Source organism: Zosterops lateralis (genome assembly GCF_965231275.1).
Source record: "Zosterops lateralis genome assembly, chromosome: 30".
NCBI lineage: Eukaryota > Metazoa > Chordata > Aves > Passeriformes > Zosteropidae > Zosterops > Zosterops lateralis.
The window spans coordinates 1250155-1262884 of NC_139790.1; the positions used below are offsets into that span (position 1 = coordinate 1250155).

Genomic DNA, 12730 nt, shown 5'->3' on the forward strand with positions numbered 1-12730 from the left:
CTCAGAGCTTCCGAGCCCCCCTGGCTGGAGCCCCTGATAAAACCACATTAAATACAACAATCTAACTGGCTTTGTTGGCTGAGTCTAAACCTTACTCCCATCTCAGTTTCTTTATAGAGTTCTTCAAACGAGTAAGTTAATTTAATGTACGTTGGAAAGGACACACCAGTAGCATAGACATAACACAATACATCAGGCTATACTGAGACACAAATGAACAATTTTTAGTGTCCTCAGAGGTGACATTGCAGTGACATGTTTACTGATTCCGTGCTTAAATCCCACAGCGGCTTCACTACATGGATGGAACCTCAAAATCCTGGATGTTGGAAAAAAAGTTGGAAATTCAGCCCCCCACAACTCTGAGGGAGGCTGAGTTCACTGTGTCTGCTCAAATATTTGTGTTCTGGAAGCAGAATATTGACTCCAAAGCGGGGAATGCATTCCTTGCCCTGGTTATTCCGTGTTTTCCGCCTCCATGAGGGGGAATTCCCGCTGGGCTCCTCTCAGGGTGTAGTTTTTGGGTTTCGTGGGGCACTCCTGGCTCAGGATGGCCTGGGTGGAGCAGAGAAAAAAAATCCTGCTTTAGTACAAATAATCATTCATTTATAAAGTTAACAGGACAGGAGCGCTATCTATTACACTGGGGAAAAGCCAAAGCAGATTTTTCTGCAGGGAATACAAGCTGAGAGTGCAGGGAAGGACTCTATAAACTTTCCTGCTTTTATCTGAGGGTTTTTTAATCCATTTTTTTAATCCATTTTTGAGGGCGGCATGGAGCCCTCAGGCAGTGCCATTCACTCCTCTGTTCCCACAGGCTTGATGGATCCCAAAATCACCCAGGGTGGAAAAGACTTCTGAGATCAAATTCAACCTTTGATCCCCAACCCAGAGCACTGAGTGCCACATTCAGGCATGGCGATGAGACCTGCAGGGATGGGGACTCCAAACCCACCCTGAGCACCCTTTCCACGGATGAATCCCCCCTGCTGTCCTTGGCAAATTTATTCCCAACTCCCTCAAACCCCTGGGACATGGAGCTCCAGGGAATGACCCCAGACTGACCGTGCTCTCCTCGGCGGCCGGGGGGCTGCGCAGGAGGCAGCAGAGCGGGGCATAGGCCACGTTCAGAGCCCCAACCATCACCATCAGCCAGGGGAAGCCCAGGGCTCGCACGATCGCCCCGCCCGTGGAGGGACCTGTCAACCCAAATGTCAAAAAAAGGGACAAAAAGGCGAGGAGATACACCCCGAGTAGCCACACTGTAACAGCGTGTCTTTTTGGGGGTGTAGCTAAGGGTTTATAGATCCCAGTCAGCCTCTCCAGTGGAGAAACTGCTTGAGAGGGATTCAGGCAGCAATTCCAGCTCACACATCCACACACGGTACAAGGCTGAGCTCAGCTGAGGGGCAGAGGGCTCCCAGCCCCAGAGCAATTTCCAGCAGGGATTTATTCCATGTGCCAAAGATGAATTTGGACCCAAAGAGGGGGAACATGTGGTTATTCAGGGTCTGAGGTTTGTGGGTGCTACAAGAGGCAGGTTCATACAGGTTCAAGGGGCAGGAAAGAGGGCAAGTGACCATAGGGAGGAGAGGAACAGGACACCCAGCCCCATAACCAATGGGGAAATAGGGAAAGGGGATCCCATGGGGTGGGTGATGGACTTGGGAAATCCAGAGAGAAGACTGCACAATGACTGCAAGGATCCATGGGGGAGAAGCCTTTGGATACACCTTTTCCAGGGGCAGGGCAGTTGGAAATTCCTTTAATGGCACAAGGGACTCCCACTCCACCCCCAGTCCCACCCTGGTACCGATGGCAAAGCCCATGCAGAAGGCCACGTCGGCGATGGCGTAGACGGTGCCGTAGGCAGAGGTGTGCCGCAGGTCCACCAGCTGGGCCATGATGGGCATCATGGAGGAGTCCACCATCCCTGCCAGGGGTGAGAGGTTCCTCAGTGCCCGCTGACCCCGGGGAAATGCCCCAGAGCTGCCCCATGGGCACCATGGAGGAGTCCACCACCCCTGCCAGGTGTGAGGGGCTCCTCAGTGCCCCCTGATCCCGGGGAGCTGCCCCATAGACATCCTGGAGGAGTCCACCATCCCTGCCCAGGTGTGAGGGGCTCCTCAGTGTCCCCTGAGCCCGGGAAATGCCCCAGAGCAGCCCCAGCACCCTCAGGTTACCTATGGCGAAGCCCAGGCCGGCGTTGGGGCCGATCAGGCCGTAGATGTTGCTGGCCAGAGGGACCTGGGAGAGGAGGGAGAGGAGGTGTGAGCCAGCAGAGCTGTGGGACACAGGGTTTGGAACCTTAAAGGGACATTAAAGGTCTTTCTGTCTCAATCCCTTCCATGGGCAGGGGCACCTTTCATTATCCCACGGTGCTCCAGCCTGGCCCTGGACACTTCCAGGGATCCAGGGGCAGCCACAGCTCCTCTGGGAATTCCATCCCAGCCCCTCCCCACCCTCACAGGGAGGAATGTATTCCCCATATCCCATACCCTCTGTCACTTTTAAGCCATTTCTCCTTATCCTGTCCCTCCATCCCTTATAAATCCTCTCTCCCCATTTTCCCTGCAGGCTCCCATCAGTCCTGGCCAGCCAGAATTCCCCCACCCCTCAGCCTTTTCCAGGCTGAACAATCCCAAATCTCTCAGCCTTAACATCTGGAGACCTTTCCCAGACCTGCAAAACCCATCCAGAGGTGCAACCCCTGAGCATTTGCTGTGCCAGGGCCATGAAAATCTCTACAAATTCCCCTGTTTTACTCACACAGAGGAGGCTGATTCCCACCACAGCCATCCCAATCAGGGAGCACAGCCACCTGCAACGTGAGCAGAGGGTGGGAGTTCTCAGCCTCGAGCAGAACAGGCTGAAATTTGGGCTGGGCCGAGCCAAAAATCTTTTTAATATCCCACTGACCTGCCCATCCTGTTAGCCAGGATCCCAAAGAGGTTGGTGCCAATGAGGTAGGAGATGCTGGCAGGCAGGAAGGCCATCCCTGGGAGACAGAAAGGGATTAAAAAGTGTTTTGTGCCCAAAAAACCACAGATTTGTACACGTTTTTCACTCCCCAGCTGCCTCATTTGGAGAATAATGTGAGCCAGAACATCTCCTGTCACAGTTTCTCTTCCACCTTTCCACCTTTTCCCCCACTAAATAAAGAGGAATAAAATAAAAAGCTCAGGGATCGTGATGCAGCCCACAATTAAATATTTGCTCTCCCTGCTGCTTTACCAGGTGTTTATTTTTCATATCCTCTTTTGCTGACAATAAATAAAAGCCATCATCTCCATTTCCCTGGTTCAGCTTCCTTATTGGTTTGTGTTTAATTTCCTCTCCTCCAGCACCCCCAGAACGTGGTTAATGCTTCAGCTTTACCCCAAGCTCTTCTGGGTCTTTTTTCCCCCAGAATTATGGGAGAAAGAGATAAAATAAAGAAACCCCTCAAGATTGGAACAGCTCATGAGAGAGGGGTGGGTCGGTGTCGAGCTCTAAATCCAAACTGCTCTCAAATCTCAGGTCCCTGGACATTTTAGGCAACACATTTAGGAATTTTCTTTTGTTAAAGAAGCTTCTGGAGTGAAATTTCTTTGACAGGGGAGCCCTGAGTGTTTTTTCCCTGCATTCTGTCCCTTCTCCCCCCTCCAGGATCCTCGGGCTCTGCTCCCCCCTCTCTCCAGAGAGGCTTTTAGTGCCTCCCCGCTGCTGGGGATAACTCAATCAGCACCAATTCCAGCCCCTGCAATCCAATTGTGCCACCTAAGTGCAGCCCGGGGCTCCCTCCGGGTCATTCCTGCGCCGGTTTGGGGTATTTTATCACCATTCCCGGCTATTCCTGCGGCGAGCACAGGCGCTGTTATCTCCTAATCCCATTTCCCGGGGAGCTGGAGATCAGCACGGCCCGTCCTGCCCTGCCTGGGGTGCTGGGAACGGCCCCATCTCACCCTGAGCCGCCTCTGCAGAGCCCGTCTGGCCTCCCCAACCCCAGCCCGGCACAAACCCCATTCTCTGCCCTGCAGAAGAGGCGCTGTTGGGGTTTTATCCCCATCCCCGCTCTGTGCCCTGCAGAAGAGGAGCTGTTGGGGTTTTTATCCCCATCCCCGCTCTGTGCCCTGCAGAAAAGGCGCGGTTTGGGGTTTTTATCCCCATCCCCGCTCTGTGCCCTGCAGAAAAGGCGCGGTTTGGGGTTTTTATCCCCATCCCCGCTCTGTGCCCTGCAGAAAAGGCGCGGTTTGGGGTTTTTATCCCCATCCCCACTCTGTGCCCTGCAGAAGATGCGCTGTTGGGGTTTTTATCCCCATCCCCACTCTGTGCCCTGCAGAAGAGGCGCTGTTGGGGTTTTATCGCCATCCCCGCTCTGTGCCCTGCAGAAGATGCGCTGTTGGGGTTTTTATCCCCATCCCCGCTCTCTGCCCTGCAGAAGAGGCGCTGTTGGGGTTTTTATCCCCATCCCCGCTCTCTGCCCTGCAGAAAATGCGCTGTTTGGGGTTTTTATCCCCATCCCCACTCTGTGCCCTGCAGAAGAGGCGCTCTTTGGGGTTTTTATCCCCATCCCCGCTCTCTGCCCTGCAGAAAATGCGCTGTTTGGGGGTTTTATCAACATCCTCACTCTCTGCCCTGCAGAAGAGGCGCTCCCTGCCCCGTTATCGCCCCGCTGAGGAGCCAATTCTGCACAATCTTTCCCATAACAGAGCGGAGCAGCCACTGCTGAGGATATTTCCCAGCTGGAATTGGAGCCGTGCCCAGCCTGGCTGCACAGGCAGGAGGGCAGATGTTTCCTTTTCTTTTTTATTTTTTGGGAGTGACGGAAAAGATTATTCAAGCAGTGTTTGGGCAGGGCCAGATCTTGGTGCCTGGGCTGGACTCTCTGGGTCTGCGAGGGTTTTTTTCTGGGATTTTACCAATTGTTTATATCTCATATCCCCTTTTGCTGACAATAAATAAAAGTGATCAGCTCCGTTTCCCTGGGACAGCTTCCCTATTGGTTTGTGTTTGATTTCCTCTCCTCCAACAGCCACAGAATGTGGTTAACCCTGCAGGATTAACTCTTGGAACCTCAGGGGGAGATGCTGTGGGATTTTTTTGGCATTTTAAATTCTTGGAAACTCAGAGGGAAGAGGCTGCGGGATTTTTTTGGCATTTTAAATTCTTGGAAGCTCAGGGGGAAGAGGCTGCGGGATTTTTTCATATTTTAAACTCCCGGATCTCAGGGGGAAGATGCTGTGGGATTTTTTTCACATTACAAACTCCCCAAAACTCAGGGGGAAGAGGCTGCGGGATTTTTCTGGCACTCTAAACTCTTGGAACCTCAGGAGGAAGAGACTGCAGGACTTTTTTGGCACTTTAAACTCCCCAAAGCTCAGGGGGAAGAAGCTGTGGGATTTTTTCACATCCTAAACTCTCCAAATCTCAGGGATTTAGGGATTTTTTGTCATTTTAAACCCCCTGAAGCTCAGAGGGAAGAGGACAGGACCTACCGAGCTGCCACTGAGGAGAGCACATTGTCTGCAGCATCCAGATGGGCAGCGTGGGCTCCAGCATGGCCACACCCATGTTGGAGAAGCACAGGGCTCCTGGAAAAGGGAGAAAAAGGGAGAAAAAGTGAGAAAAACTATTTTTTTTAGCCCATTTTGTTGTTTCAAGCAGGTCTGAGGGACAAATGCGAGGGTGGGCCTTTACCTGCAGCCACCAGGATGTAGGGGTCTCTCAGCAGGGTGGACACCGGGGTGGCTTTGGTGCTCTATAAAGAGGGTGACAAAGTCTGGGGGCTGTTTGTGACCCCAGGTGGCCCCTGGCACAGCCCCCAGCCCCGGACAGTGCCCACCAGCCTCTCCCTGCTCCCTGCTCACCTCCGGGGAGATCCGGGAGGGCTGAAGGATGCAGAGCTGGAGAGCTGGGGAGACAACGGTGCTGGTGGCTCCTTCCTGCAGGCAATGCTGGTCCCCTGCCCTTGTCCTCCCCCTCAGCCCCAAACCCTGTTTTGGGGAGTTTAGAATCCCAAAAAAACCGCTGTCCTTCCCCTCAGTCAAATTCTGCTTCAGGGAGTTTAGAATCCCCAAAAAATCCCTGTCCTTCCCCTCATTCTAACTCTGCTTCAGGGGGTTTAGAATCCCCCCAAAAAAACCCCATCCTTGCCCTCATCCCAAACCCCACTTCAGGAGTTTTAAATCCCAAAAAACCCTCTAATTCCCCTCATCCCGACCCTACTTCAGGGAGTTTAGAACCCCGAAAAAAACCCTGTCCTTCCCCTCATCCCAAACCCACTTCAGGGAGTTTAGAATCCCCAAAAAACCCCTGTTCTTCCCCTAACTCTACTTCAGGGAGTTTAAAATCCCAAAAAAACCCTTCCCATCCCCATCTGGTCCACCCTGTGCCCAATCCCAGAGCCCTGAGTGCCCCGTCCAGGCCCTGCAGGAGCTCTTTGGGGACAAACTTGGAGTGGGCAGGGCAGGAAGGAGCAGCAAAACACCCTGGAAATGTTTTGGAAGGTTTTTTTCAACCCCCTGAACCATCCGAAGTGCAAATTCTCCCATTGGGGCTGCCAGGCATGAACGGGACGAGGAAAATTAAAGGATTAAAGCAGGAAGTTTGAGGCCTGTATTTCATTTTCCAGCAGCTCTTACACGCTTCATTACTGATATCTTGCTTTACAGCCAGACAAGGGCTGTAATTTAATTATCTCCACGTTTCCCAGTGCAGACACAGCTCCTGCTGGCTGGAGCTTTGCTGTGGTGCTCAGAGAGCTCCCCTGGGCTCTGGCTGGGAGTAAAAATGAGGTGCCAGTGCTGCTGGCAAAGCCTGAGTCCTTCGTGGCACCAGGAGTCTGCAGACAAGGGTGTCTTGCCAAAGAATTCATGGCTGAAAGAGCTTTAGTGAATGTGCTGTTCATTAAATCAGGGGGTTATTGAGCAATGGGGGATTAATTCCTGCTCTTGTTGCTGTGTTGGTCGTCTGGAGATGGCAAAAAATATGATTTAGCCCTGATGGAGGAGCTGATGGTATCACCCATCTGTGCTGGTGTGCCTCTTCCTCCCCTCAGGCTCTCTCCAAAATATCCACGTTTCATTAATTTCCTTTATTTGTTTATATTGTTTGGTTCCTCACCTCCGTCCAAGAGGGCGAGGAGGGCCAGGACCAGGAAGGGCGACGCTTTCCCCACAAATTCGTACATGACGCTCCCAAAGGGCGCCCCGACTGCAGGGGAAGGGCTGGGTCACAGCCTGGAGTGACACTGTCCCCAGGGCCACTGTCCCCAGGGCCTGGAGTGACACTGTCCCCAGGGCCACCATCCCCAGTGCCACCGTCCCCAGGGCCTGGAGTGACACTGTCCCCAGGGCCACTGTCCCCAGGGCTTGGAGTGACACTGTCCCCAGAGCCTGGAGTGACACCATCCCCAGTGCCACTGTCCCCAGAGCCTGGAGTGCCACTGTCCCCATGGCCACCATCCCCAGAGCCTGGCAGTGTCACTGTCCCAGTGCCACTGTCCCCAGAGCCAGGCAGTGCCACTGTCCCCAGTGCCACTGTCCCAGAGCCTGGCAGTGCCACCATCCCCAGTGTCACCATCTCCAGAGCCTGGAGTGCCACTGTCCCCAGGGCCTGGAGTGCCGCTGTCCCCAGGGCTACTGTCCCCAGGACCTGGCAATGCCACCGTCCCCACAGCCTGGAGTTGCTCTGAGTCCCCACTGGGTGTTTGGGGAGGTGTCAGTGCCACAGGCAGTGCCAGGGAGGGGACAGGGAGAGGGAGGGGAGCACCCAGCCCAGGGAGGGGAGCACCCAGCAGTGCCAGGGAGGGGGCAGAGGGAGGGGACAGGGAGAGGAGCACCCAGCCCAGGGAGGGGAGCACCCAGCCCATGGAGAGGAGCACCCAGCCCAGGGAGAGGAGCACCCAGCCCAGGGAGGGCAGCACCCAGCCCAGGGAGAGGAGCACCCAGCCCAGGGAGAGGAGCACCCAGCCCAGGGAGGGGAGCACCCAGCCCAGGGAGAGCAGCACCCAGCCCAGGGAGGGGAGCACCCAGCCCAGGGAGGGCAGCACCCAGCCCAGGGAGGGCAGCACCCAGCCCATGGAGAGGAGCACCCAGCCCAGGGAGGGCAGCACCCAGCCCAGGGAGGGCAGCACCCAGCCCAGGGAGGGGAGCACCCAGCCCAGGGAGAGGAGCACCCAGCCCAGGGAGGGGAGCACCCAGCCCAGGGAGAGGAGCACCCAGCCCATGAAGAGCAGCACCCAGCCCCTGGAATGCCCGGGCATTGCAGGATCAGCAGTCGCCGTGTCCGTGTCCCGTCGGGGGCTCCGGGGGTCCCTTACTCAGCACTCCCAGGGCCAGGCCCCCCAGCGCGATCCCCATGGCTCTGCCCCTCTCCGAGTCCTCGGGGTAGACACTGGCCAGCAGCCCCAGGCCTGGGGACACACACAGAGCCCCCTCAGCCCCGCTGGGCCCGGGGGGCTCCTCTCTGGGAGCAGCTGGGGGGGTTCAGCTGCTCCCTGGCCGGGGCTGGGGGCAGAGAGGAGGAGGAGGAGGAGGAGGAGGAGGAGGAGGAGAAGGAGAAGGAGAAGGAGAAGGAGAAGGAGAAGGAGAAGGAGAAGGAGAAGGAGAAGGAGAAGGAGAAGGAGAAGGAGAAGGAGAAGGAGGAAGAAGAGGAGGAGGAGGAAGAAAAAGCAGAGGAGGATGAGGATTAAGAGAATGAGGAGGATGAGGAGGAGGAGGAGAAGGATGAGGAAGATGAGGATGAGGATGAGGAGGGTGAGGATGATGATGATAAGGAGGATGAGGATGATAACCCAGCCAAGGGGAGCTGGCACAGGGACTCAGGTGCAGCCAGAACCTTCACCTGCCACCGACGAGAAGGCGGAGCCGACCCCTTGCAGGGCTCTGGCGATGAAGAGCAGCCCGTAGGTGCCTGAGAAGGCAAACACTGCCCGGGGCGGGCAGAGCCGGGCTCAGAGCGGGGACAGAGGGCGAGCCGGGCCCCGGCTGGCCCCGGGAGGGGTGGGAGGACACAGGGATTGTCCTTGTCACCCCTCCCCGAGCCCGGGGCTCTGCCCTGCCCTTCCTCGGAGGATCCTGAGCTGTGCGGGGTGAGAGGAGGGCGATACTCACTGAGGGTGGAGAGGAACATGATGGTGAAGCCCAGGAACATGGGGATGTGGTATCCGATCCTGGGAAGGGGAAAAGAGCTCAGGAGGGGCCCTCATCCCCCCCGGGATGTCTGTGGGCTGGGGAGCAGCTCCTGAGGGGGGTGATGTGCCCACAGGTCAGAGGGACCCCCAGTGCCCCCAATAAATCTGCAAAACCCCCAGGGGACACAGCTCTGCTCCCCAACCCGTCTGTGGGAGGGAAAGAAAACCTGAAAATGACATTTTATCCATCCAGGGACCCCCAGTGCCCCCCCAATAAATCTGCAAAGTTCTGCTCCCCACCCTGGCACAGCTCCATGTCTGCGGGAGGGAAAGAAAACATGAAAATAACATTTTATCCATCCAAGGACCCCCAATAACTCTACAAAACCCTCCTGGGGGGACACAGCTCTGCTCCCCTCCTGTCCATGCCTGCAGGAGGGAAAGAAAACCTGAAAATAACATTTTATCCATCCAGAGACCCCCAGTAACTCAGCAAAGCCCCCCCAGGGGACACAGCTCTGCTCCCCTCCTGTCCATGCCTGCAGGAGGGAAAGAAAACCTGAAAATAACATTTTATCCATCCAGGGACCCCCACTAACTCAGCAAAGCCCCCCCAGGGGACACGGCTGTGCTCCCCACCCCATCTGTGGGAGGGAAAGAAAACCTGAAAATAACATTTTATCCATCCAGAGACCCCCAGTAACTCAGCCCGGGGGGGACACAGCTCTGCTCCCCAGCCCGGCACAGCTCCGCGTCTGCAGGAGGGAAAGAAAACCTGAAAATAACATTTTATCCACCCACAGCAGGCTGTGAGAGGCTGTGTTTGTTCATTCTGGCGTTGCTGGTGTTAAACAGCACCTGGCAGCACCTGAGGAGAGCATTAGCGAGCTTTGTGCTGGGACATAAACTCGGGCTGTTGGGGAAAGGTAAAATCTCTGCCATTTGGATGGAAATATTTCACCTCGTGCTGTTTCCCTCCCGCCAATCCCCGCGATTCCTCATCTCCTGCTGGTTCCAGGAGCGGAGGAATCTCAGGGAATCGCAGGAAGCCGGGGGTCTGACCTACCTGTTGGTCAGCACGCCCACCCAGGGGTTGACCAGCAGCTGGAGCAGAGCCTTGGAGGCGAAGAGCAGCCCCACGCGGGTGTTCTCCTGGGCCAGGAACTCCCCGCCCTGCAGGCAGCTCCTGCCTGGGGCTGCGGGTGTCCCGGGGGGGTGTCCTGGGGTGTCACTCAGGGGGTGTCCTGGGGGTGTCCCGGGGGGGTGTCCTGGGGTGTCACTCAGGGGGTGTCCTGGGGGTGCCCCGGGGGGGTGTCCTGGGGTGTCACTCAGGGGGTGTCCTGGTGCTCTGGGGGGGTGTTCTGGGGGATTGCTCAGGGTATATCCAGGGGAGCTGCTCAGGGGGTGTCCAGGGATGGTCAGAGGGTGTCCTGGGGTGTCGCTCAGGGAATGTCCTGGGGAGCTGCTTTGGGGGTGTCCTTTAGGGCTCAGAGAGTGTCCTTTGGGGCTGCTGAGGGGGTGTCCTGGGGGTGCCCTGGGGGGATCTCCTGGGGTGTTTTTCAGGGGGTGTCCTGGGCTGCTCAGGGGGTGTCCTGGGATGTCGCTCAAGGGATCTCCTGGGGTGTCACTCAGGGGGTGTCCAGGGCTCCCCATCCCATCCCATCCTGGGCTCCCCATCCCATCCCATCCCGGGCTCCCCATCCCATCCCATCCCGGGCTCCCCATCCCATCCCATCCCGGGCTCCCCGCCCCGTTCAGCAGCTCCACGCTGAAGCCCCGGCCGGGCCCCGCGGTGTTGTCGAGGTGGGAGCGCAGGGGGGAGGAAGGAGGAGCCCCCGGGGCTGCGGGGGTTGTGTCGGGCAGGGCTGGGCTCACGGGGGTGTTGGCACCTTCATATTCTGTCGTGTAGAGGAAGGTGGGGATGATGGGAACTGGAAAATAAACCGGGAAAGGGATTAGGGAGGGGTTTTCCTGCGTTTCCTGGCTCAGGTGAGCGGTGCTGGGCAGGTGGGGGGGCCTGGAAGGTCACCTGGGCACGGACCAATGGACCAGAGTACCCAGGGCAGCCCTGAAGAGCCCCAGGCTGTCCCCAAAGAACCCCAGAGTGCAGCCCCAAAGAACCCCACACTGTGCCCTGACCAGTCCCAAAGGAGCCCCACATTATACCCCTGAGACAGCCCCAAAGAACCCCACACCATACCCTGACCAGTCCTAAAAGAACCTCACACTGTACCCTGAGACCATCCCCAAAGAACCCCACAATGTATTCTGAGAGAGCCCCAAAGAACCCCACACGGTGCCCTGAGCAGTCCCAAAAGAGCCCCACATTGTACCCATGAGACAACCCCAAAGAACCCCACGTTGTGCTTGTCAGACAACCCCAAAGAATCCCCTACTGTGACTCCAAGGAACCCTAAACTGTCCCCCAAAGAACTCCCCACTTTCCCCTGAGTAGCCCCAAAGAACCCCACGCTGTACCCATGGGACCACCCCAAAGAGTCCCACAATTTACCCATGAGACAACCCCAAAGAACCCCACACTACACCCCCAGGCAGTCCCAAAAAAACTCACACTGTACCCATGAGACCACCCCAAAGATCCCCACATTGTACTCAGCAGATAACTACAAAGAATCCCCTACTTTGCCCCCAAAGAACTCCACACTGTACCCCTGAGACAACCCCAAAGAACCCCACACTACACCCCCTGGCAGCCCCAAATGACCCCACAGTGCACCCCAAAAGCCCCTGGCAGCCCCGTACCCACGACGGTGAGCAGGATGTTGTCCAGCAGCAGCGCCACGAACACAACCACCAGCACCAGCCTGGGAGAGGCTCTGCCTGCAGCCAGCCAGGGCTGGGACACGGCTGGAGACAGGGCTGGGGACACAGCTGGGGACATGGCCAGGGGCAGGCTCCTGCAGGGTCCTGGGCTCAGGGGTCGAGGCCTCCAAAAACCTGCCAAGAGAATGTTCCAGGTAAATCCTCCCACGGGCTTCTCCCTTGGGAGAGCAACTCCTGGGGACACTCAGTGTATCCCCAGGAGCTGGGGGACATTCCTGTGATCCCTGTGCCGTCCCCAGGAGCTGGGGACATTCCTGTGATCCCTGTGCCATCCCCAGGAGCTGGGGACATTCCTGTGATCCCTGTGCCGTCCCCAGGAGCTGGGGGACATTCCTGGGATCCCTGTGCTGTCCCCAGGAGCTGGGAGTTGTAGGATCTGGGAGCTTTTCCCAGGAGCTGAGTAGTTTTTTATGGGATCTGGGAGCTTTTCCCAGGATTTGTATGTTTTTCCCAGGGTCTGAGTGCCATTCCCCATGATCTGGGTGCTTTTCCCAGGATCTGGGAGCTTTTCCCAGGATCTGTATATTTTTTCCCAGGATTTGGGTGTTTTTCCCAGGATCTGAGTGCTGTCCCCAGGGTCTAGGCGCTCTTCCCAAACTCTGGGTGCTGTCCCCAGGGTCTGTATGTTTTCCCCAGGATCTGTGAGCTTTCCTCCCCCCAGCTCCTCTATCAAAACCCATTTCCATCAATCCCATTTTAAATTCCCAATTGGACCCTTTCCCCACCATTCCCACCCTCCCGGGACATCCTGTACCTGCTCCAAGGCCTTTT

At 56.7% G+C, this 12730-nt stretch overlaps 1 protein-coding gene across 1 annotated transcript; it reads right to left on the reverse strand.

Annotated features, from left to right (window-relative positions):
- Positions 1-120: 120 nt before the first annotated feature.
- SLC18A1 (solute carrier family 18 member A1) lies at positions 121-11597 on the reverse strand (the record flags this gene model as incomplete). The annotated part of the gene is made up of 16 exons (XM_083880398.1): positions 121-555; positions 1066-1199; positions 1814-1933; positions 2184-2247; positions 2770-2821; positions 2920-2998; positions 5478-5573; positions 5680-5740; positions 5850-5893; positions 7105-7194; positions 8303-8395; positions 8827-8910; positions 9096-9154; positions 10182-10311; positions 10858-11046; positions 11594-11597. The coding sequence occupies 16 exons, from the start codon at positions 11595-11597 to the stop codon at positions 457-459; spliced, it is 1398 nt and encodes a 465-aa protein (XP_083736524.1). The 3' UTR covers positions 121-456.
- Positions 11598-12730: the final 1133 nt, after the last annotated feature.